General features: G+C 41.0%; 1 protein-coding gene across 2 annotated transcripts; it reads right to left on the bottom strand.

Annotated features, from left to right (window-relative positions):
- Positions 1-1,560: 1,560 nt before the first annotated feature.
- LOC143283089 (uncharacterized) lies at positions 1,561-20,708 on the bottom strand. 2 transcript variants are annotated; one of them, XR_013055340.1, is made up of 9 exons: positions 20,681-20,708; positions 18,672-18,835; positions 17,137-17,605; positions 16,215-16,417; positions 15,072-15,241; positions 14,494-14,590; positions 9,549-9,638; positions 2,474-7,066; positions 1,561-2,422 (listed from the first exon to the last, which is right to left on the bottom strand). XR_013055340.1 is itself a non-coding variant. In XM_076589140.1 (8 exons), exons 2-8 carry the CDS (start codon positions 18,828-18,830, stop codon positions 6,599-6,601), a joined length of 1,656 nt encoding a protein of 551 aa, XP_076445255.1. In that variant the 5' UTR covers positions 18,831-18,835; positions 20,681-20,708; the 3' UTR covers positions 1,561-6,598. The 2 variants fall into 2 exon arrangements, 1 of the variants encoding a protein (XP_076445255.1); XM_076589140.1 differs by having other exon boundaries at positions 1,561-7,066.
- Positions 20,709-26,975: the final 6,267 nt, after the last annotated feature.

Genomic DNA, 26,975 nt, shown 5'->3' with positions numbered 1-26,975 from the left:
AAGAACGGAAAGGAGAGAAACAAACAACACAGGAAAGAACGATGAAAGAAAAAGAGCAGGCACCAGACTTCCAGGTTCAGTGGTGGTCTGTTGCAATCAGGATTTATGGCCCCTTCCCTCCATGCCCCCCCCCCCCCTCCCACCCCCCCCCCCTCCCACCCCTCCTCTCCCCACCCCCACCCCCCCTGCACCCCTCTCCCACCCCCTGGCTGGGCTGATGAAATTGGACGTTAATATCTGCTGGCTGCTCGACGCTTGCTCCTTCTGTGAACGTCAGCGCTCCTGTGGACCGGCAAAATCAATGTTCCCCTTCTGACTGCACTGTGGCAACACGTAGAAAGATGGATAGATGAAAGAATAAATGAGTGAGTGAACATTATGAAAAAAAAGTTAATAAAATGAATAAATAAACAAGCAAATAAACAAATCAATGATTAAATAAACAATTAACAAATACATAAATGAATTCATAAACGATTAAAAGATGTCTCTGACTCATATGACACTTTTTCAGCCCCCACCCACCACCACCCCCTCCTCTTCAATTAATCCAGAGCCTGTTTGTAGGCAGAATGAATTGAACTGTCACTGTGTGGTAACCACCACAGACATGTTCACGTTCGTCATATCAGCACTGGATCACATGAAGAGGTTGTTGTTGTTTGTTGCTGTTGTATTTTTGTTGGTTTTTTTTTTCTGTCTTTCTCCCTCCCTCCCCTCCCCCCGTTCGTAATGCTTCTGTCTTGATGAGGCACAAACGATCATAGCAAGGGACTTAACTTCTATGGGATATTAGTGGGCGACGCAATTTACTGAGTGAGCTCCCTTCAATTGTGAGCTTCGGCGCCAGCTCTTTGCGCGAAGTCGTATGATCTGACACTGGAATTTGAAATATTCATCAGCGTGACCTGAAAACTTTATTTCTTTTTAACAATTGCCTTCTTTAAAATGCTCGGAAATTCAAAATACTGAAGAAGAATGGGGGAAAAAAGAAGAAGAAAGGAGGGGTCGAAGTGATACAGAAATTTTGAAACAAGTAGGCCTACAAAAAAATGAACAAAAAGAAAAGAAGAAAACCACCATAAACCTCAGGGTTGCCTGAAAAAGAGAAAAATACAACAAATCACAGACACACACACATATATATATGATTGTGTGTGTGTGTGTGTGTGTGTGTGTGTGTGTGTTAGCTCAACAGACACCACCTCAGGACTACACACATTCATCAGAACCCAGTCCAAACCAAGGAAGATGATACCCACATTTCATATTAGGAAAAGAAAAAAAAAAGAAAAGAAAACTGCACCAATTTGGTGATATCATGTCTAGAGTTTAACAATGGCTTTTGCCTATAATTTAACCTCATTACAATTTGTCAATGGTAGAACAAACCTTTCTAATCTTAAAAAAAAAGCATGAAAATTAAGTTTCTTTTCTTTTTGCTTTGTGTTTTTGTTTGTTCGATTAACCACATATTTTGTGTTTTCCATAGTCAGCCAATTACTGACCATTTCTTACCCTGCAGAACAACACGTACAAAGACGACACTGAAATCACTGACCAAATGCACTCAAGTTTTATTCCGCATTTCATCATTAAACATGTTGACAATCAATGAATCTGCACCTCCCAAAATCCACATAAAGATAAAAATCATTTATGTCAACAGCAGTATAAAATCTGTGTTTCTCATTCACGTCACCAGGAAAGTGTACATCGATGAATGTTTGTAGAACTCACCAGCCTGCATGTTAACTTAAAGACTTACATCTCAAGTACATCAGTATGATTTTTGTGTCAATCACTGTACAATGAAATTATGAAAAATTTATCATAAACCCTCCCCAGACCCCTCAAAAAAAAAAAAAAGGTTTAAACATATAAAAACTCCACTATCTGTAATCTGATTGGCCTCTAAAAACTTTTTTAAAAAGCAGAACAGACCTTTTCTGTGCCAACAACGTTTTTGTACATACATAGGGTGTGCCCATCAAAGCAGGTCAGAGCTCTTCACACAACTACCTGTCTTCAAGGGCCAAAGAACATGTCACACAGTCCCTTCACACAACTACCTGTCTTTAAGGGCCAAAGAACACGTCACACAGTCCCTTCACACAACTACCTGTCTTCAAGGGCCAAAGAACATGTCAGACAGTCCCTTCACACAACTACCTGTCTTCAAGGGCCAAAGAACACATCAGACAGTCCCTTCACACAACTACCTGTCTTTAAGGGCCAAAGAACACGTCAGACAGTCCCTTCACACAATTACCCGTTTTCAAGGGCCAAAGAACACATCAGACAGTCCCTTCACACAACTACCTGTCTTCAAGGGCCAAAGAACACGTCAGACAGTCCCTTCACACAACTACCTGTCTTCAAGGGCCAAAGAACACGTCAGACAGTCCCTTCACACAACTACCTGTCTTTCAAGGGCCAAAGAACACGTCAGACAGTCCCTTCACACAACTACCTGTCTTCAAGGGCCAAAGAACACGTCAGACAGTCCCTTCACACAACTACCTGTCTTTCAAGGGCCAAAGAACACGTCAGACAGTCCCTTCACACAACTACCCTGTCTTCAAGGGCCAAAGAACACGTCAGACAGTCCCTTCACACAACTACCTGTCTTCCAGGGCCAAAGAACACGTCAGACAGTCCCTTCACACAACTACCTGTCTTCAAGGGCCAAAGAACACGTCAGACAGTCCCTTCACACAACTACCTGTCTTCAAGGGCCAAAGAACATGTCACACAGTCCCTTCACACAACTACCTGTCTTCAAAGGCCAAAGAACACGTCACACAGTCCCTTCACACAACTACCTGTCTTCAAGGGCCAAAGAACATGCCAGTCAGTCCCTTCACACAACTACCTGTCTCTTCACACAACTACCTGTCTTCAAGGGCCAAAGAACACGTCACACAGTCCGACTACTTGTCTTGGGCTAAACACTGGTAACTCCAGCAGCTTGAAGATCTAAGATGTTCAGGAAAAATCAGATGTATTTAAATATTTACATTTTTCGGTTCTCTTCCCTTAGATATCTTAAGTAACCAAAAAGGCAACTTTCTAGAGTAACTTTTATCATGTTCTGTGCTTTTTGGTACATAAAGTCAAATGTATTTATTCATTTGTTGATTTATCATTGTTTATAGCCCAGTCAGCTGAACAGGGTCAAGTCGGGGCTGAAAAGCTGCAGACAGTTATCCTTTAGAACCAAAGAAACACACACACACACACACACACACACACACACACACACACACATGCACATGAATGTACAAATAATCATACACACACACAGGCACACAGGCACACATAAACACACACATACATGCATGCATGCACCCACACAGACACACACACATGCACACACAAACACACACACACAGAGTAAAAACTACCTTAACTTCACAGGATGCAAAATGATGATAAAACAGTACATTAGAAAGGTTAATGTTGTTGTTCTTAGTACTATGCTAATGCTTGAAACAGAACCACTCTAAAACAAAATATGATATACTTCTTCTCAATGCTTGTGAGGCAAACTGCTGCAAAATATGGAACACCACATTGAGTTGTGATTTCACTTGACAATGCTGCTATTCTATATGTACACTATAAAAGATCCATGACAATAACAAGAAATAATTCCATCTACGAATTGTTGTTCATTACATAATTGCAATGAATGTAGTTTCAAAGAAATAGCTGTGACAATCACTAATTTGTGTTCATTTGCAGCATGGAAAAAATAGTTTCATTTTGTTTAGAAACTGTGATTTTCGTAATACTTATGGACATCTTCTTCAAACTAGATCAAGGAGAATTGTAACAATGTACAAGATCTTGAAATGCCTGAGAGTCCTGTGTTGTTTAGATTGTTGCCGATATCAGAATACACCCTGTGTGTGTGTGTGTGTGTGTGTGTGTGTGTGTGTGTAATGGACCTAATTTCGTTTTTAGCTAAGCACTATACTGATAACTACAACGATACAATGCTGTGAGGTGCCCATGACTGACTTTGATGCTGTTATGTATTGTTATAAATCACTCACATAATTTCTTCAGGAATGAAAATAAACAGGAGAAACTGGCCAGCTGACACTGATATTCTACATAAATTTATTGATATTCATACTTCTTCATATACCTATTGATATTCATTCCAATTTACATTCTTCGTAATTATATATATCGATATTCATTCTTATTTAGCAACCAGTTGTAGTTTGTCATCAGATTTGAATTTTAACTCTCTCCATACGAACGGCGAAAGAGACAACGTTAACAGCGTTTCACCCCAATTACCACCATCAAAATATTGCAAGCGGAAGGCTCTTATACTGAAGAGGTGAATGTTGACAAAGAATACCACAATTCTGACGACGGAAGCTAAAGGTTGGGTCATTCAGACACCCACTGGACATCCGAGGGGTCTGTGTAGAGGAGAAGAGAGGACTGGCCGTACTGAGTGAGTTAAGTTCAGATGAAAGACTGCCACAGACTTCTGTCTACAGTACTTGAATGCCTCCTCTAAGATCTGTCTCTACTGATCAATGTAAAGAACATGTCAACACATCACTACCTGCAGTTGTTTTTTTCCATCGTTATGTTTGCTACAAATGTCACAGTTGTATCTGATCACACTTCAGAAGAGACTGTGGTTGATGCTGCATAGAATTTTCCTTTAATCTCTCTCTCTCTCTGTCTTATCTAGTCCTCCTTTTCCTATGATGAGACAGATAATGCTGTGTATAAAATATGTTTGGTATCAATTATATGTTATTATTGGTTGTGTTTTTTTGTTGTTGTTGTTTCCCTTTCATGTGCACAGAATAAAAACAATTGTTAAAAAAAAAGAAGTCTAACCTGTTCATGATAACCAATATGGATATAAAAGTAAACACAGGTCATCGCAGTGTTGAAGGTGTGTCTGGAGAAATGGTCTCTCACTTGTGCTGTCAGCTCAGAGACTGGAAGCAAGACAAGACATTAACCCTTCGTCTCTCAATCACAAAATGTGGAGTCAACACTGAGTTCCAGAGAACTGAAAACCTTTACAGTCCACATTGTCAGGCCACAGGTGAAAAGTGATGGCAACAGTCTGACAGGATGAAAAATGCACATAGGTATGTGAAGAGCTGATAACTGTAATCATCAAAGTGCACACAGGTATGTGAAGAGCTGATAACTGTAATCATCAAAGTGCACACAGGTATGTGAAGAGCTGATAACTGTAATCATCAAAGTGCACACAGGTATGTGAAGAGCTGATAACTGTAATCATCAAAGTGCACACAGGTATGTGAAGAGCTGATAACTGTAATCATCAAAGTGCACACAGGTATGTGAAGAGCTGATAACTGTAATCATCAAAATGCACACATGCATACAAAGAACTGATATCTGTTATCATCAAAATGCACACAGCTATGTGAATGGTTTTAATGATCGCAGTCACCAAATTTACACATGTATGTATGTGAATATCTGATGTCAATAACCAGCAAATTAACACACATATATATATATATACTTGAATTGATGACTGATCATCAAAATAACACATGTGCATGTGAACATATAATGACAATAATGATCAATATGATTATAAAACATATGTACATGAACAACTGATGACCATAATCATCAAAATAACATACACATTTGTGTGAAAAGCTGATGACTACAACCATCAATATAACACAAAAGTTTGTGAACAAATGATGACTACAATCATCAAAATAGCACATATGGCTGGTTTCACAGTATTTGGGTCAGAGATTTGGGTCGTGATTTTACCTGGCATCAATCTTGCAAATTACTGTCAGTTATGAGTATGTTTTACAATCTATATATGCGAAAATGTAAATATAAAAACCAGAATACTTAATATTTCTTTAAGGTTGATAAAATACAAGAAAAATGAGAGACTGCAGATCTGTGGACCAACACACTAAGTGTAAACATACCTCAGCGGTAGACAGGAACTTGGAGGATCAGACTGTCACTGTCTTATCTCTCAGGTCTTATCAAGCACCAAGGTACTTTTACTCTTTCATATGTTTCTTCCCAGTGTTCAGTTTTATCCGTGTGAGACGTGATGTGTATCTGGTCTTGAGAAAAGAGACAAGACACCATTTCTGTATAACACACATATATGTGAACAGGCGATGACAATAATCATCAGTATAACACATACATATGTGAACAGACGATGACAATAATCATCAGTATAACACATATATATATATGTGAACAGACGATGACAATAATCATCAGTATAACACATACATATGTGAACAGACGATGACAATAATCATCAGTATAACACATATATATGTGAACAGACGATGACAATAATCATCACTACAACACATATATATGTGAACAGACGATGACAATAATCATCACTACAACACACATATATATATATATATGTGAACAGACGATGACAATAATCATCACTAAACACATATATATGTGAATAGACGATGACAATAATCATCACTACAACACATATATATGTGAACAGACGATGACAATGACAATCAACCCAACACACACGTACGTCAACGATAGACGACCCCGATCAGTTCGCCGCTCCCCCTTGTGAGTCTTGTAACATGGGTGACCCCTCCGCCCTGGCACCCCCACCACCACCACCACTCACCCCCACAGTCTCCGTCACTTCACTGCTGGCGCCAGATGCACCACTATCGCCAGACCCTCCCCCTCCCACACAGACATTGTCGGCACTGGAGCTACCGCTGCTGCCTTGCCGGGGAGTCTGTCGGCTGCCTGCTGTCTGCTGCCCACTGTCACTGCCTGTGGAGGCCGATGCTTTGCTGCCAGGGTCTGTGGCAATGAAAGCCTCCCAGCCCCGCAGTCGTTCCTCTCTCTCCGCGTCCGTCTCCTTGACCTCGTACTGTGTCTTGCCATCATAGGTGGCGGCTTGGATCTGGCGCTTGGCGAACCAGCGTCCATTGAGGGCGGCCACACACAGGTCCCCTTCTTCTGGGGTGCGGAAGGTGACGGAAATGGCTCCTTCCGGATGGCGCTGGAAACACACACCATCATTAAGTCGATGAGGCTAATGATGTGCGTTGACTGTGTGCGTTAAACAGGTAATGCGCTAGTGTGTACAGCTCAAGCAAAGGATGTGTAATTGTTGTGACCTCAATGCACACAGCACACTGTTGTGTTCAGCTCAATTTTTGTTTTTCTCATCACAGCTCATCATAGCTAAGTTTTTTCTCAACACAGCAAATCATAGCCAAGTTTTTCTCTGGATAAGTTTTTCTCAACACAGCTCATCATAGCTAAGTTTTTCTAAACACAGCTCATCATAGCTAAGTTTTTCTCATCACAGCTCATGTTCATCATAGCTAAGTTTTTTTTCTCATCACAGCTCATCATTGCCAATCTTCAGCAAATGGCTGAAAGGAGGGCACAATGAAATCAAAGAATGACTGTGAACAGACCTACAGGCGGAAAGAAAGAAAGCTACCACCTTTTGAGATCCTGTTTAGGGTGTTGTGAGGGACAGGTAGGGAGGGTGGGGGTGCCTTTGCGCTGAGAAAATAACACTTTCATGCAAAGGTCCTAAATAACCCTCTCAGGGTCAAGCCTATTTCATGCTCAGTGACAACTATTAGCCATGGGATGTTTGGATCACAGAAGGTAATTTTTTTGTTGTTGTTGTTCTAATTCTAGCATGCAAAAAATATATAACTTTCACTTTTCTGACAGAAAAGGAACACACTGTCCAGTTTCACATAAATTTAATGATTTTGCAACATGAAAATTCCTAAAATGATGCAGATGGAACTTTCCACCTGAGGGCACTTTTTTCCACACTGGAAGGGGACCTAAATTTCCATCCAGAGGCACATTTTTTTTGCACACTGAAAGGGGACATAACTTGTTGTCTTGGGGCACTTTATTTTGCACACAGGAAGGGGACATAACTGGCCATCTTGGGGCACTTTTTTTTTGCACACAGGAAGGGGACATAACTTGCTGTCCTGGGGAACTTTTTTTGCACACTGGAAGGGGACATAACTTGCTGTCCTGGGGAACTTTTTTTGCACACTGGAAGGGGACATAACTTGCTGTCTTGGGGCACTTTTTTTGCACACTGGAAAGGGACATAACTTGCTGTCTTGGGGCACTTTTTTTTTGCACACTGGAAAGGGACATAACTTGCTGTCTTGGGGCACTTTTTTTTTTTGCACACTGGAAAGGGACATAACTTGCTATCTTGGGGCACTTTTTTTGCACACTGGAAAGGGACATAACTTGCCATCTTGGGGCACTTTTTTGCACACTGGGAGGGGACAGAAGACAAGAAAGGTTTGTCCCAGGGCACTCAAAGGGCTGAGAAAGAAAAGTTTTGTCGCTATGTAGAAAGAAACAAACAAACCACAACAAAAAAACAAAGACAGGTAAAAAAGAAAAACAAGAGACAAAAGAAAAAAAAGTTTTTTCATGTTTACGTGCTTGTTCTATTTGTAAATACCTCAGGCTTATTTTCAAGATTAGGCATAAATGCTAATAATAATAATAATAATAATAATAATAATAAATAATGAAAGAAACAATACAAAGGTAAAAAAAAGAGGACAGAAAAAAACAAAAAAACAAAAAAACGGAGTGGCATAAAGAGCAAAAGAAGCCACGTTATACATGTTCGTCATATATATATATGATAGTCAGTCGTGTCTGACTATGACCATCAGAACAGCAGAGGAGGCAACTGCTGTTCAGACTATTTGGGCTAGAATTTGATTATAGTGGAGAGAGTGTCTTGCCCAAGTACATCCCCACTCTCGGCCAAGAGGGTTTTAGGACAGTCGGCGTTGGGATGGTTCCAAAAGGCCAACTAGCCCACAAGGCTGCAGCACTGAGAGCCAGTGCAATTTTGCCTCCTAGTTTGAGAGTCATAGTCCTTCACAAAAGACTAAGCTGTATATGGTTTCCCATTGACTCGAGAAACCACTGATAATACAGCTCTCACTTTGCTATTGGCCCAAATGCAAACTTATGTAAATCTGCACTGCTGTTCCAACTATTTGGGCTAGAATTTGATTATAGTGGAGAGTGTCTTGCCCAAGTACATCCCCACTCTCAGTCAAGAGGGTTTTAGGACAGTTGGCGTTGGGATGGTTCCCAAAGGCCAACTAGCCCACAAGGCTGCAGCACTAAGAGCCAGTGCAAAACACCTGTACAAAATGGACACACTCTGTCTGCCACACAGGCACCTATTAACATAACTCCCCAGTGAGAGTGCATTGTGTATTTGTTTTCCTATCAAAGTGGGTTTTTCTGTAGAATTTGGCCAGTGACAACAACCCTCTTGTTGCCATGGGTTCTTTTATGTGTGCTAAGTGCATGCTTCACATGGGAGCTTGCTTTATCATCTCATCTGAATGACTAACATCAGTCAAGGTCTAGTGGAGGGGAAGAAAATTGTGGCAACTATGGAAACCAACCGCTAACCTGAAAACACCAACTGAGCAAAGCGCAGAGAGATAACTCACGTCATGCACTTGCACCTTGCGCACATCCCCGAACTTGGCACACTCCGTGCGAACGTCATCCCGGAGGTCGTTGATGAGTGAAGGGTCCTCCTGTAGCAGATAAAAGTCCACAGGGTGTGTTGTGGCCATGCATTGTATGTTATGGCTGTTTCATGTGGTGTATGTTGTGGCTGTATCATGTAGTGTTGTATCATGTACTGTATGTTGTGGCTGTATCATGTAGTGTTGTATCATGTACTGTATGTTGTGGCTGTATCATGTAGTGTTGTATCATGTACTGTATGTTGTGGCTGTATCATGTAGTGTTGTATCATGTACTGTATGTTGTGGCTGTATCATGTAGTGTTGTATCATGTACTGTATGTTGTGGCTGTATCATGTAGTGTTGTATCATGTACTGTATGTTGTGGCTGTATCATGTACTGTATGTTGTGGCTGTATCATGTAGTGTTGTATCATGTACTGTATGTTGTGGCTGTATCATGTACTGTATGTTGTGGCTGTATCATGTAGTGTTGTATCATGTACTGTATGTTGTGGCTGTATCATGTAGTGTATGTTATGGCTGTATCATGTAGTGTGTGTTGTGGCTGTATCATGTAGTGTGTGTTGTGGCTGTATCATGTAGTGTGTGTTGTCGCTGTATCATGTAGTGTATGTTATGGCTGTATCATGTAGTGTGTGTTGTGGCTGTATCATGTAGTGTGTTATAGCTGTATCATGTAGTGTATGTTATGGCTGTATCATGTGGTGTATGTTGTGGCTGTTATCATGTAGTGTATGTTATGGCTGTATCATGTTGTGTGTGTTGTGGCTGTATCATGTAGTGTATGTTATAGGTGTATCATGTAGTGTATGTTATGGCTGTATCATGTAGTGTGTGTTGTGGCTTATCATGTAGTGTATGTTATAGCTGTATCATGTAGTGTATGTTATGGCTGTATCATGTGCTGTATGTAATGGCTGTATCATGTAGTGAGTGTTGTGGCTGTTATCATGTAGTGTATGTTATGGCTGTATCATGTAGTGTGTGTTGTGGCTGTATCATGTAGTGTATGTTATAGCTGTATCATGTGGTGTATGTTATGGCTGTATCATGTAGTGCGTGTTGTCATTGTATCATGTAGTGTGTTGTGGCTGTATCATGTAGTGTGTTGTAGCTGTATCATGTAGTGTATGTTATAGCTGTATCATGTAGTGTATGTTATGGCTGTATCATGTAGTGTGTGTTGTGGCTGTATTATGTTGTGTGTTGTGGCTGTATCATGTAGTGTGTTGTGGCTGTATCATGTAGTGTATGTTATGGCTGTATCATGTTGTGTGTTGTGGCTGTATCATGTAGTGTATGTTATAGGTGTATCATGTGCTGTATGTTATGGCTGTATCATGTAGTGTGTGTTGTGGCTTATCATGTAGTGTATGTTATAGCTGTATCATGTAGTGTATGTTATGGCTGTATCATGTGCTGTATGTAATGGCTGTATCATGTAGTGAGTGTTGTGGCTGTTATCATGTAGTGTGTGTTGTGGCTGTATCATGTAGTGTGTGTTGTGGCTGTATCATGTAGTGTGTGTTGTGGCTGTATCATGTAGTGTATGTTGTGGCTGTATCATGTAGTGTGTGTTGTGGCTGTATCATGTAGTGTATGTTGTGGCTGTATCATGTAGTGTGTGTTGTGGCTGTATCATGTAGTGTGTGTTGTGACTGTATCATGTAGTGTATGTTGTGGCTGTATCATGTAGTGTGTGTTGTGGCTGTATCATGTAGTGTGTGTTGTGGCTGTATCATGTAGTGTATGTTGTGGCTGTATCATGTAGTGAGTGTTGTGGCTGTATCATGTAGTGTGTTGTGGCTGTATCATGTAGTGTATGTTGTGGCTGTATCATGTAGTGAGTGTTGTGGCCGGCTGTATCATGTAGTGTGTTGTGGCTGTATCATGTAGTGTGTTGTGGCTGTATCATGTAGTGTGTTGTGGCTGTATCATGTAGTGTGTTGTGACTGTATCATGTAGTGTGTTGTGGCTGTATCATGTAGTGTATTGTGGCTGTATCATGTGGCTGTATCATGTAGTCTAATGTGTGGCTGTATCATGTCATGCATATTTTGGTTGTGTCATGTCCATTTTGGTCATGTCATGCCTTTTTGGTCATGTATGTTTTGGTCATGCCATGTATACTTTGGCCATGTCATGTATATGTTGGCCATGTCATGTACATTTTGACCATGTCATGTAGGTTTTGGCCATGTCATGTATGTTTTGGTCATGTCATGTATACTTTGGCCATGTCGTGCATGTTTTGGCCATGTCATGTATACTTTGACCATGTCATGTATATGTTGGCCATGTCATGTACATTTTGGACATGTCATGTATGTTTTGGTCATGGCTGATGATTATGGTTTACTATAAACTCGGCTGATCAGCCAACTGATACTTTTTTGACTCACTTGTGTAAACAAAGTGAGTCTATGTTATAACCCAGTGTTCAGTTGTCTGTGTGTGTGTGTGTGTGTGTGTGTGTGTGTGTGTGTGTGTGTATCCATGGTAAACTAAAACACTGCCATTTTCTCTGGAAATACTTTGTCTGCCAATACCAAATTTGACTTAAAGTAAACACAGTTTGAAAAAAAATTTTCACAGTCATACCAATAGCAGGTTGTAAGTCTCCCAAATTTTGCCGTATTTCCGAATCATTAACAGTTTATTTTGTTGACGTTCGCTCTGGATTCTGAAAGCCGCTGTTACCCCTTTGCAGCTGATGAGAAGACGCCATGACCTCGTTCTTCTTTTTCGCAATTAAAAGCAAAGAAACACACATTCTGGACAGAACACATACAGTGACGCTAACTACATTATTGACGTGTTTACTGCATATGACTATTCTAAAGTGGACACTGAATTACTTAACTAGAAGGAACAGAAAAGAAAATTTGAATCAACCATTTCACTGCCTTGTCTACTACACAGCACTGGTCAGTGCAGATCTTGACAAAACATGCTGCAAAGTCTGACACGAAGACAACGCCAATCTCCTTTACTGCCGAATTAAAAGAATTTCTTACATAATCATCAACGTGTTTTTTGCATGTTAATGTTTTGAGGGCCCAGACTGATCGCGAATCGATTGCGATCGTGCCTTAATTTTAGCCCGATCTCCCAATCGAGCTACATAATTGTGCAACCTGTTTGAAGACATAATTGGACACAAAACAGAAACGCCAAAGAATCGATAGACAGATAGAAAATGCGAAAAACTTAGCCGTATGAAGTGCACAGGAACAGGTGTCGAGATGGCTGCCGGAAAAAGAGGGCGCTAGCCAGGGGGACAAAGGGGACATTACCTACTTCTGGGAGGTTATCGGCCGTAGTTCTCTCATTTTCTTCGCATAGGCGGATAGTAGTTTGCACAGGACAGGAATGTCAGACCCCTGCCGGAGTCTGCACTAGTTGGGTCACGGTTAAGTATGTGTAATTAAATAATGTTTTAAAGCGGATACTGATTTAACTAGAATGAACACAAAAAAGAAACTGAAGACTTGTTGACCTTGCATCTCCGGCTGTAGATCTATAAAAACGGACATATCTTGCAGTGTTTTTGAGGCGACAGGAACGTCTCCTTTATCTCGGACTTGAAAGAAAATGTTGAAATGCCCCAGATATACCAAAATAGCATGATTTAAACCGTGTTATGACTTTGACTGCTGCTGTCAATTTATTTCGCTGAAAGAAAATGCTTAAATAACATTTTTTTAACATCAAGTTTGAACCCGGGTTAGCGCAGTGGGTACAACTACTCATTCATGACCCAAACATCTGTGGTTCGAATCTGCATTGAAGCCTTTTATTTTCTTTCTTTTTTTTCGCGAAGCTGTATATAATCATAATAATGAATAGAGAACACATTTCAACAAACTAATTTTTTATTTTTAAAAGTTTTTTTTTTTTTCTTTAAGTGTGAATCACAAGTGAGTCTTGAAGGCCTTGCCTTTCTTGTTTGTTTGGGTTTTTATTTAGTTCACAGGTGGTAAACAATCATATTCATTTGTCTTTTTTTTCCTAAAGAAAAAGAAAGAAATAAAGATAATATTACAAATAAGGAGAAAATGGGGTTAGTGCAAGTGCATACTGTATGGTTGCGAGGCATGGACACTGACGGCCAAAACTGAAAGGAAGATCCAGGCCTTCGAGAACAAATGCCTGAGGAAGCTCCTTCAAATTCCCTGGATCGAGCACAGGACCAATGAACATGTACGGAGCAGAACTGTGAACCTTGCTGGACCTCAGGAACCTCTCCTTTCAACTGTGAAGAGACGCAAGCTGATATGGTTTGGACACAACACTCGACACACCAGCTTGTCCAAAACAATCATGCAAGGCACCATCAAGGGCGGGAGAAGAAGAGGAAGACAGCGGAAGAACTGGCATGAGAACATCAAACAATGGACCGGACTCCACACATGTGAGCTGCTGCCAGCGGCTGCCGACAGAGACAGATGGAGAAGGGAGGTTGCGTCTGCGGTCCTCAGGCTTCCCCCAACGACTACTTTGTAGTTATGGGCCTGAGGTGAGAGGTGGTGAGGATACATGTATGGAGAGAAGACAGACAAACAATGAAACAGAACAGACTAAAAAAAAAAAAAAATTTCAGAAGTTTTTAACCAATTGGAGCATTTCATGAATGAGTGGAACTCGATAACACTGGCAAACATCCTGAATGCTGTTATAACACTCCATTTTCAATGGAAGATGGGGCATCGAGGATATATTGCATAGTGTAAAAATATATATATTATAATAATAATAATAAAAAGCCTGATGATTATGGTTTACTATGAAGTTGGCTGATCAGCCTGATGATTATGGTTTACTATGAAGTAGGCTGATGATCATCATGGTTTATTATGAAGCTGAGTGCTGAATCTCTGATGATTACTGCAAACCCACCTCAAATTCTTTGATTTCAAACATGTTCTTGAGGACAATAATCCGCTCAAACCGCATTCTGGTCGTAGGGTCCTTGTCTGGTCTCCAGTCGAACAGCCTGCACAACACAGAACTCTATACCGGTAAAATGGGGAAGTGGAAGGGGGTGGGGGTGGGGAGGTACAGAAGATATGTATGTCTTTGAAACACAAACATTCTACATAATTCACCTGATGCAAAGTTTCAGAGTGTCTTTAAAACACAAACATTCCACATAATTCACTAACATACAAAGTCTAAGAGATTCATCTCAACATCGCATCTGTTATCATACTTGTCCACTCTGCTAGACAGGCAACTGCAGATGCTGCTGCTGATGATGATAATGACAATGATGATGATCATCATAATTATCATCCTGTCACTGAGGAGTCAGTTATACTGTACGCTTTAACACTGGTAGAATCAGCATTCAAACTGCACCCTCCTTCTATTTCTGAGAGAACACTTTCTTAAGGACTGATTGCATTCTGCCCAATAAACCTTGTCAACAACCTTTCAAATCTCTCCCTTTTCTTTTAAATACAGTCTCCACTCACTTTTCCTGCTTCTCTTTCAGCTTCCTCTTGGCCTTGTTGCTGAGTTTCTTCTTCTTTTTGCTGGGGTCAAAGTTGCCCTTCATCTCAAACTTGGCTCGCTCCACGGAGATGGTGCTTCCGTGGACATTGGAGCCATCCAGAATGTTCAGAGCCAGCTCCACCGACTCTTGCTAAAAGTCAACACCAGTTTTATATACTGTTGGGGAAGATATGTGTTTTTTAAACAAATCTGTTCATGAACATAGAAGTGACACCAACTCTTGTTGAAAGTAAACATTTGTTTTCTACGTTGCTGGGGAACAATTTTTTTTTCTAAGAAACAGATCTATTCATGAATATAACAGAATCTCTGGTACACTACATATTAACCTCAACAACTTTGTAATTTACTGGATTAGTAAGCTGGTATTTGGTACATGTACTTTGTAATTTATTGGGTTTGTAAACTGGAACATGGTATATGCGATTTTTGTTTTTCTGCAACGTATATGTATGTTGAATACCAAAATAATGCTCTGTATGATGGTTGTGCACATGTATATGTATAAATATGTAAGAGCATGATTTTGAGCATGTGACAGTGTATATGTGCATGCACAAGCATGTATTTTGTCACAACAGAAAATGATTCCAGCCTTTTCTAAGCAGAAACCTCCACCTTGTCAGTGATGTTTAATCTCAATGCAGATTTTCCAGTTACTTCTTCCATTCAAACTGACCTTCAAACTAAATCTGAACGCAGAAATTTACTTTCACAGACTTTCATCAGGTACTACCTAATGTTTTGTACACTGATATTTCCATGCTTCCCACACACAAACTGAATGTATAGTTGTTAAAAGCGCAGGGAAGGCCATTCCATTTCAGAACCTTTTTTTGTGAGTGTGTGTGTGTTATTGCTGCTGCTCCACCACGCAACGTTTTCTGTTTTTCAGTGGCATTACTCCCATGCCATCCATTCCAAGTCCCCCATACACAACCACACCCGGGTTCATGCATGGACAGTCCACAGGGAACAATCAATATTTAGGCAGCCAGGAGGCCATACACCAGAGGAGACCCTGCACTACTACTGTGTCACTGTGTTCAGCGGTGCCTGTTCTGAATCAAAGTACTAAGGACACAACTAGGCTGAGAACTGACCTTGATGTAACAGCACAAGCCATCCCCCTTCAAAGTGCCGTCAGGGTTGCGGTAGAGCTTGAGCTTTGGTTTGCGTGTGTGCGGATCAAACATGATCAAACCACACTTGGACATCAGCTCTTTGTATTCCTCCTCCGTCAAGTCAGAGGGCAGGCCTGACACGTACACGTGGGTGGATTTCTCTGTGTCCATGTCGAACCATGCTGAACAACAAATAGGTGTCAGAGCACGTCACAGCTGCAACCACAACACTACAGCAACTTGCTGATATTGTAAAAAAGGCTCTGATATGTAAGTTATATGCTGTTTTCCAGAAAAAAATACACTGGTTATGTAAATTTGAAGAATCAGTAAATAGGTAACAATTGATTCTTATCAGAATAAACACAAGAACGAGAATATATTTTATAAAAATAATTATACAAATTAATAATGATATACAAAAAATACAAGAGGCAAAGCCTTCATGGCTCACATGTGATTCCTGCTGATTTAAAAGCTGCAAGAAAGAAACCAAAACTTCTCCTGTCTTCATCATGACTTTCTAGCTTAGATAAATCAAAGCAATACAGATGAAAGAATTTTCAAGCATAGTATACATAATCATCACTCAAGGCAAATCCAGTTCTTTCACTGAAATTATGATCAGTGGATTGGACGCATTTTCCCAATTAAGATTGACCAAGACTCAAGCTTCAAACTTCCCAGTCTTCATCAAAGCTATAAAAAGACTTTTTAGAATGCAAAACAGGCTTTGATAATTTTTAAGTCCACTTTTAAACAAGGCAGTACATTAGGCTTACCATAGCATAAGGCTCATGGTTTCAGACTGGAGAGAAGTAAGGCCAAACATTCAGCAAGATATGGTAAACTAACTTAGAAAATGAGCAGGCAAGAAAAATGAAGCAGAAAAGCAAGCTACCTGGAGGCTGTTCCGGAGCTTTCCTCTTCACCCCCTCCTTCTCCTTCCCTTTCTTCTGTTTCCCTTTACTGTCCTTCTCCTCCTCCTTCACTCCTTCCTCTCCTTTCTTTTCCTCTCCTGCTTTCTTCGCCTCTTCTTCCTTCCTCGCCTCTTCTGCCTCTTCTTCTTCTTCCATCCGCGAGTTCAGCCACTTTTGGGCGTAGTCTTCACCGTAGTAGTAGGCATAGTATGCATAGTAATCGGCAGTGGTGTACTCTTTCTCGTCCTTGCCTTCCGCTTCGCCCTCTTTGCTCCCAGATTCGGAGGTGGAGTGGTAGTTGTAGTAGTTGTAGTAGTCCTGCCAAGTTTGGTTGCTGTCTGCCGTTGCGTCAGCAGGGTTGGCGGTGGCTGCTGTCTGCTCGCTGCTGGCTTGGCTGCTGCTGTCCGTGCCGTAGCTCATTTGGTATCGAGCGATGAAGTCGTTGTCAATCTGTGTGGGACAAACAGTTCCTGCATGTAAATGATGCAGAAGTATATTTTCATGAGGTCTTATTTTCACACTATGAAAAACAAAAGAAAAAAACCCATAAAAGCACGAGTTTTTCTTGTGGCTGGTCCAAGCTTTCTGATTCATAATTACAAAAAAATCACTTTCTTCGTGGGAAAAGCCAGGTGACCTGCTCTTAACAGAAGATGGGCAATTAGACAAGTTGTCAGTTTTGAACTATATCATTGATAATGTTACGTAACAGAAAACACTGATATGCTTACTTAAGTTCTGTATATGATTCAGAAAGTCAAAAAAAAAAAAAGAAAAAAAAGATAATGCTACCCCACTATTTTGTCAGCTTCACTGATTGGCTTATCACCACTTTGAATGATCTCTCCCATTTTACATTTTAATCTTATGTCCCATATACTTACACCTCTTCAGTTTTCTCAGGTCTTCTGGAGAGAAGCTCCTCTGAATCCCCCAAACCTCTTCAAAAACATCTGGCCAAAGGGCCTTTCAGTATCAAGCACCCTCTGTATGGTATTTCTTCCACTGGGTCTCCATCACTTACCAACTGTCCTCTAAAAAAGGCTCTTTCAAAACAAATTGGACTCTCCCCTCTCCCCCCTCCCCTCTCCACCCAAGCTCCTTCCTCCATAGAAATCATCATGTAGTGTGTGAGCCTGTGGATGGGTGTTTACTCTCTGTGCGTGTGTGCGTGCTCTACCTCTGTGTGTGTGTGTGTGTGTGTGTGTGTGTGTGTGTGTGTGTGTGTGTGTGTGTCAATCTGTGTGTGTGTGTATAGGGCATACTTTGTTTTGGTGTGTGTGTGTGTGTGTGTCTGTCTGTCTGTCTGTCTGTGTCTGTGTATGGACATGTACATATGTATAAGGCAGATAGTAAAAACAGACAACTGGGAAACCATAAACACAAATCTATTTCAAAGGAAGGAGGTGGGGGGTGCACAAATTACATCACAACAAATAGTACTTTGCCAAAATGGCCACTGCCACAAACAAAGCCTGGGTCTATAGTAGACATACAGTGAAAACGTTCACATTACCTGAGGGAAGTAGGCCTTTCTGAGTGGATCCCATTCCATGACAGTGCCATCAGAATCAGTGTAGGTCAGACCCTGGTGCACGGCCTCCTTCTCCTCCTCTTCCACCTTTGCCTTCTGCTCCTGCTCCAGCTGCTCCTCAAACTCTTCATCATCTGCCATGGTGCCTGTACAAGTGCAGGGTGATGCAACAGTATTATAAAGAGATCCCTCCATGATGAACACATGGCAGAGCCACAAAGTGGAGCTATATCCACATCCTTCACTCCTCTGTGTGACTGGCAGAGTGAATGTCCACACCTTGTCCTGAACACGACACTCTCACCGTCTCGTCGGGGGAAATTGTGGATACTGTCCAAAGTGGAGCAGCATTCCTGGGCTTGAATTCATGGTTCAAGAGCAACACTACTCACAGTAAACGTTTATAAAGACAAGTGCAAATCATACCTACTGCACAGGTTCAGAGCTCCAGTAGTATTATTCATAAAATAATAGTTCTCATCTAAGTATTCTAACTTAAGACTGAATTTCTTTTCAAACTGAACCACAGGAAGACCACCAAACTGCTGATCTCTATTATCTCTGAAGCAGTGCTCGAAAAAAATGTTTTCAGAGGCCATCACTTTTAAGATAGAAAGAAAGAGGCATCACACCAAAAAAGTTTTTTTTTCCTTCTCTTTTTTTTGTTTTTTGGGGTGTGTTTTTTTGTTTTTTTTTGTTTGGGTTTTTTGTTTTGTTTTGGGGTTTTTTTTTGCTATTTGAAAACAAAATCAAAATGATGTGGGTCTGTTCTGGTCAATGTGAATTAAAATGAGGGAGTAAGGAAGGAGGAGGGGGGTATATCAGGGCTCAACCATGTCAAAAAAATAAAGTATCAAAACAAAATCACGTCAAACAGAAACTCTAATAATAATCCAGATGAAAAATGGATGAGAAATTGCACATAGTAATCATACTCCAGTGGGATAATCATAATTTTTCTGATACTAAAATTTATTAACTTACCTCCACTGGCCCCAGCATCATTTAAACATCTCAGCTTTCATGATTTTTTTTTTCTGCTTTCTGCAGCAGGTGTCTTGATACTTTTGCTTCTGCATAGGCATCTTTGTATTATACAATGATCAGAGTTTTCTCTGTACCTCTTATTTGTGCATTTTTAATTACTAAATAAATTGTGATTACGAGTTCTTGCTATTACTAATCCATACTGAAACAACTCTGTTGTTGCCGATGCATACTGAGTATTTTTGTGTCTCCATAACCCACCAAACACTGACATGGAATGGATTACAGGATCTTTAATGCGTGTATTTGAATCTTGATCTGCATGTGTATACACATGAAGGGGTTCAGGTCTGCACATATTTTTGACTAACAGGCTTTTATTGTTAACTTGTGGAATAATATGCCCAGTCACTCTGTTACTGTAGAAACACTGAACAATTTTAAGAATTTATTAGTTTAACACTGGATGGATTGTGGCTTCCAAATAAATAACTCCATTGGAAGCTAGCCATATCATTAATATTGCCAACTCTCATACAGAAGGAAAAGAAAAAAGTCCTAGTGATCAGGCAAAAGGCTGATAAAGCCTAAAAGCCGTGACACATGATATGATATTATATGATATCAATAATGTTATATATTATATGATTTACGACATGAAGTGATACGTTGACCATTTTGATCATTTGGTCTCAAACGACGGTGTGGCCTTTCAAGGTACCGTCAACATCAACAGCAAGGTGTTCGATCATTACTCCCAGTTGTTACTGGGTATTACTTGGACAAACTGAAACAACACAACGTTTACCGCGGCCGCGGGACGTTGTTCAGACGACAAAATCCATGATCAACTTAGAACTTTATTCCAGACTTCGCATACCTGTACATCACAGAATGAAGTTACGCACCCAGTTCACATACATAATAAGATGTTACACACATAGAAATGAAAGCAAACGGTGCTTGATTTTATTAATTCCATACTAATTGGAAAAGCCTCTCACCTTTTTCGGAACCTAAAAGCAGTGTTGAAATAAGTTCTGATAGTTGCTTCCCTTGCTACCGGAAAACGTGACCAGCGCTGGGACAAAAAGCTTACCTCCTGTAAATGGTCTCCCGGGGGATGATTTAACAGCGATCAAAAATTAATGTCCTCATATGTATGTATAGTAATATTTCATGTTCACTTAAAACAATGCTTTCCCACAATGAAGCATAGCTACAATCTTTGCTTCTTGAAATCTATAGGACTTTTTTTTTTTAACTTCAGTTTCAGTATTGTGTGTCAACTGAAAGAAATACAAAAAGGAAAAAGATGTATATTATGTATGATACTGCTTAAGAATGAATAAACTACCGCAACTTTTTTTCTTTTTCTTTCCAATTCATTTTTTTTCTTTATACTTGAATGCTCAACAAAAGGCAAAGGAATGTGCCAATATGTATGTCTGATGGAAATGGAGGGGTGGGAAAAGATCTCTCATGCCTTGAATGTGGCATCTATATATACCATGTTGCTCTGTCAAATGTACTTGAGAAAGCCCAGAGAGACTTTGTTCCATTTTGAAGTCATTTGCGCAATGTTGGTGCACTAAGCTGAGTGCCAGAAATAGCTTGTAGGACTGAGCATAGTGTTGACTGACTGGCATTGACTCATCTCTTTTCCCATCCCCTGATCACATGGTGCAATAGCCAAATGGTTAAAGCATTGGACTTTCAATCTGAGGGTTCTGGGTTCAAATCTCAGTGACGGCGTCTGGTGGGTAAAGGGTGGAGATTTTTCCGATCTCACAGGTCACATATGTGCAGACCTGCTAGTGCCTGATCCCCTTTCGTGTGAATACGCACACAGAAGATCAAATACGCACGTTAAAGATCCTGTAACCCATGTCAACGTTCGGTGAGTTATGGGAACTAAAACATGCCCAGCATGCACATTCCTGAAAATGGAGTATGGCTGCCAACATGCTGGGGTAAATAAATAAAACGGTCATACATGTAAAATGTTACATGTCTGTCTGAGCGTGTATGTGTGCGTGCCTGAAATCTGATTGAATAACACAGGAAACGAATGATGAGCACCCAGTGGCAGCCGTCAGTCGGCTCTACCCAGGTAGGCAGCTTCTTGTGCAAATGACCCCGAGTTTGTAAAGCACTTAAAGCTTGGTCTCTGACCAAGGATAGGCGCTATATAATATCCATATCAATCAATGGTGAAATGATGGAAAAGATAAAGCCTTTGTATATGTGTGTGGAGGACAGGGTGTATCCATGTGTGTGCAAGCATGGGCACGTACATGTATATGTGTGTGTAAGCTGGTGTGAAAAAGCAGTGGTTGTGCTCTGACTGCTGCAGTCAATGTTTATTTCACTTTACATATCATTATTCCAAAATGTTTTGTTTTGTTGTTTTTTTTTTGGGGGGATATAATAATAATAATAATGGTATTTATATAGCGCTGAATCTTGTGAAAGACAAATCAAAGCGCTTTCGCACCAGTCATTCACACGCAGGCATAACTCTAAAACTGGAGAAACTGAAGACAAGGAAGAGGCAGGGAAGGGAGGCTATTTTGGGAAGAGGTGGGTTTTAAGGCCAGACTTGAAAGAGCTGAGTGTGGAGACTTGACAAAGCGAAAGAGGAAGTTCATTCCAGTTGCAAGGTCCAGAGACAGAGAAAGAACGGCGGCCAACAGTCGAGAGCTTGAATCTGGGTATGCATAAACAGAGTGGATCCGAAGCTGATCGTAGTGAGCGAGATGGAGTGTAGAGGTGAAGGCAACCACAGAGATAGGAAGGGGCTGATTTCTGAATACATTTATAACATAGAGTGCTGATCTTGTACTTTATTCTGTGTGAGACAGGGAGCCAGTGGAGATGTTGCAAAAGAGGAGTGATGTGCTCAGATCTTTCCTTTCTGAGGACGAGTCGGGCAGCAGAGTTTTGTATGCGCTGAAGATATGAACCTGTATGGATCTGAATTTTATTCATATACCTGTACATGCACATGCCTGTGTGTGCATGCATTAACCTGTTCACTGCCTACAAGACTGGTTAACTCGTCATACTGTAGTTGCAGCCACATTGCCCACATTAACCAGTCATCAAAGCCTTCCTGAATTTTCCTTCAGCCGGAAAGAGTGTCATAAAATTTGTCCAACCCTGAAGAAGACTATATATTTCAATCATGAATAAACATGAACACTGTCCTAATATATGGTTTTTGGCCTTATCTGTGGCTCAAAACATTGACCAACTGCCAGCCCAGTGATCAAAGCAATCCAGAACACACACTGCAGACGACAGCTAGCAAACATTGTCAACTTCAAGCAAGCAAAGCCAGGTATGATGACTCAAATTATACCACAGACACTGATTGTTCTGAAATGTTTGTGCATATAGTAGTGTAGCAACAGACATTGATTGTTCTGAAATTTTTTTTGTACATATAGTAGTACAGCATGAATCACACAAGCCTCTCATTGTTGAAAAACTTCATGGGGTGCTTTGCCATGGGAGTGGGCATGGGAAAGGGAAAAGGTTAGTGTGACAAGAACAGTTTCAGTTTCAGTTTCAGTTGCTCAAGGAGGCGTCACTGCGTTCGGACAAACCATATACGCTACACCACATCTGCCGAGCAGATGCCTGACCAGCAGCATAACCCAACGCGCTTAGTCAGGCCTTGAGAAAAAACAAAACAAAAAAAAACGGGGGAATAAATAATAGATAAGCTTACATAAATAAATAAATAAATGAATAATAATTATAATATAGAAAAAGGTAGTAGTAATAATAATAGTAATACTAATAAAATGATAATAATAAAAATAAATAAATAAATAAATAAGACAACAATGGTGATAAATAAGCGAATAAATGTAAAACATGAAGACACACATTCACACACCCACCCACACATGCACAATAGAAATGCACCAAACATGCAGTTTCACAGATATGAAAGCACAGTCAAATACATATAAACGTACATGAGCTCCAACACACACACACACACACACACACACACACACACACATTACCTTGCACCTCCTCTACCCCCCTCCTCCACACACTCATTTCTAGTCTACGTATCGCAGCTTCCACGGCACACACACACACACACACACACACACACACACACACACACACACACACAAACACACACTCACAGAGATGAACACTTACTTGTACAAGCTCACACACACATACGCCCATATCTCCCACCCCCAACCCCACACACATATATACAAAGATATATATATATATATATATATATATATATATATATATATATATATATATATATATACGTTCCAATATCCTGTTGCTCCTACAGTGTAGGCATGCATACACTCACATACCTCATCCTCTACCCCACCTCCCCCCGCACTCCCACCTCCTCTCTCTCTCGCACACACACACACACACACACACACACACACACACACACACACACACACACACACACACACACACACACACACGTACACAGATCTCTCCTGACACTTGTGTACACTTACACTCTCGCGCATTCACAAACGCACTCAAAAGCACAGACCCACACATCCACACAAACACACATACACACACGCACAGAGGCTGCCACTGACTGGCCGCAAGAGGGATGGGAAAAGATCTCTGATGCCAAGAACGTGGCGTCTAGTGTGTTGCTCAGTCTATTGTATTTGGAAAGGCCCACAGAGACTCTGTTCCGTTTTGAAGAAATTTGCGCAATGTTGGTTTGGAAATGATGCCGATATTTGTTTGATTTGCAATGCATCGTGCTCTACCTTTCATGTTAGACTTGCGGCCGCTCCCTCTCTCTGCTTTTATTTCTTTGAGGCGATCGATGGTGTGATGGCTTTGTACCTGTTCTTTTTGGTATTCTTTGATTTTTCTGAGGATTTCCGATTTTCCTAGATGTAGGCCGCTCGTTGGTGTTGCGTTACCAGCAAGTCTGTCAGCTCGGTCATTTCCCTTAACACCTGCATGTCCCGGGCAGTATGACCATGTGAGTTTTTTAATCTGAAAGTTGCGCATTGCCTTATGCCACTCTGGGCTTCCCATTCCGTTTTCAATTTTCTGTATGAGGTTCATTGAGTCGGTTAGAATCATGGCATGTTGGTTTCCGGGCGTATGGATGGACGATAGCCACTGGAGGGCATGTGTCGCAGCTTCAACTTCCATCGTTAGGCTGGAGGTTGTGACTTTGTAGGCAGCATTCTCTTCCCAAATTGTTTTCCCATTTTGTTTCGCAGTGAATCCCCAACCAGACTGGTCTTTGGTGACTGAGCCATCTGTGTATATGATGATGTCCTCTTCTTTACTGTTTTCTTCTATGAGTAGCTTCACTTCCGCATCAGTTTTGCCCTCTGGCCATTCCCGACAATGTCTTCCTAGAGTGGGTGAAATGACTGTGTTGAATAGATGGTTGAGGTTTTTGGGGTTTTTCTCCCATTCTTTTGTTTCTTTCAGGTCTTGTAGTCGGCATACTAGCTGGATTGTGTCTTCTGCTTGTCCCATCCATGATCTTCCTCGTCCTAGACGGCTGCCTTTTGGTTCTTTGACTGCGTCATGCAGTGGGTTTTGAGGGTTTTCTAATGCTTTGAAGTAGGTCTTGACCTGTTCTAACTTGTTTCTGGCCTGCACTGAAGGAAGGTCAAGCAGGTATCGCATGGTTTCTGTGGGCGTGTCTTTTGTTGTTCCAAGGATCAGCCTCATAGCTTCATTTTGTACTCTTTCTAATTTTAGGAGGTTGCTTTGAGACGGTGTTGTTCGCCCAAGTCCGTAGTCGATCACACTGAGGACGAGTGATTGGTATAGCAGGAAGAGGTGGCGTTGTTCAATTCCTTTGGTTGCCATTGCTTTTAAGACTGAAAGGCCCTTTTTGCATTTGAGAACAGTATTTTCCGTATGTTTTCTGAAGGTCAGCATCCTGTCGAAGTGTATTCCTAGGTAGCGTAGGCATTCAGTTTTCTCAATTTGAATCCCATCGAATGACACAGAAGGTGGTGATTTGCTCGCGGTTTTGTTGTTGAGGGTGCACAGCAACGTTTGGGCTTTCGCTGGATTGATGGAAGATCCTGTGTCTTTGCACCATTGAGCAATATTGTTTAGTTGTTTCTGGACGGCTTTAGTTCTCTCCTGAGCATCTTTCGAAGTTTTGAAGACCAGGCCATCATCCGCAAGGGTAAGCACCCGAGCAATTCCATTGTTGTTTAAGTCTGCAAGGCCCTTCGTGTAGACATTGTAGAGGACAGGAGAGAGCGGAGACCCTTGTGGCAGTCCCATGGATAGTTTAGAAGGTGCAGACATCCAATCTCCGAGGCGTAGGACGACGGTTCTTTCCTGAAGCGCTGCTGCTATCCATCTTGTCAGTGTCAAACTTACTCCATAACTTAGTAGCAGCTCCATGAGGTGCGCAAACTGGACTTTATTGTAGGCATCTTCAAGGTCAATAGCTACTGCTAGTGTTTCTTCTTTTTTTTGAAATCCCCCGCCCCTCATCCTTCATACACCTCATATGCAAAAGCAGCTGCATTTTCCCATGTGGACTTGCCTGTTCTGTAACCACCTTGATTTGAAGGGAGAATGTGCCTGTGTTCAAGATCCCTTGCAAGTTTCCTGGCTATCATGCGTTCCATGAGCTTTCCAGCAATGTTTTGCATGGTTAGGATCCGGTAGCTGCTTACCTGACGATAGTCCTTTCCTGGTTTTGGTATGGGTTTTAAGAAGCTGTGTGTTCAGTCCTCCGGCACCTGTCCATTGTGGAAACTGTTTTGATGTAGATTGAAAAGTTTGCTTCTGTCTTCTTCCGATAGCTCCTTGATGTCTGAGTAATGAACTTTGTCTTTGTGACAAGAACATCAAAGGCATGTCAAAGAAAGGAAGTGGAGAGGGGAAAAAGAGGAAGAGGAAGAGGGAGGACAGCGACTTTGATGATAGCACACATCTTGAATTTGTTGAAAAAAATTATGTAATCTGATAGTTTTGATTGTTATTTTAGTTCGGATACAACACCTTGGCTACTAGAATTTCATGTGATAGGTTTTCTTTGTTTACATGCTTTGTGAGTGTGTGTTGCTGTGTGTGTTTTTTTGTGTCAACATTCACAATGATGAATAATGTTTTACGGATCAAGAAACAAAACTGCATAGTTGAAATATACTTTGCTGTTCATCCAGCTCAAAATCATAATATGTACATCCCATCATTTCAAAAGGGCTTTCAATGGAAAACTTGGCCAACTTCTTTTCAGAAAAATACATAACTTCTGACAAAAAATGTAGCCCATAGAAT

This window comes from Babylonia areolata, chromosome 6, assembly GCF_041734735.1.
Source record: "Babylonia areolata isolate BAREFJ2019XMU chromosome 6, ASM4173473v1, whole genome shotgun sequence".
NCBI lineage: Eukaryota > Metazoa > Mollusca > Gastropoda > Neogastropoda > Buccinidae > Babylonia > Babylonia areolata.
The sequence above is the reverse complement of the archived record's forward strand: the minus strand, read 5'-3'. Positions and strand labels throughout refer to the sequence as shown.

Coding starts and splice junctions, on each gene's coding strand:
- LOC143283089 (XM_076589140.1), bottom strand. CDS start 18,830: ATGGCAGATGATGAAGAGTTTGAGGAGCAGCTGGAGCAGGAGCAGAAG. Junction 16,418..17,136: donor AGCTCCGGAACAGCCTCCAG/GTAGCTTGCTTT, acceptor TTTGTTGTTCAG/CATGGTTCGACATGGACACA. Junction 15,242..16,214: donor GCTTGTGCTGTTACATCAAG/GTCAGTTCTCAG, acceptor GTTGACTTTTAG/CAAGAGTCGGTGGAGCTGGC.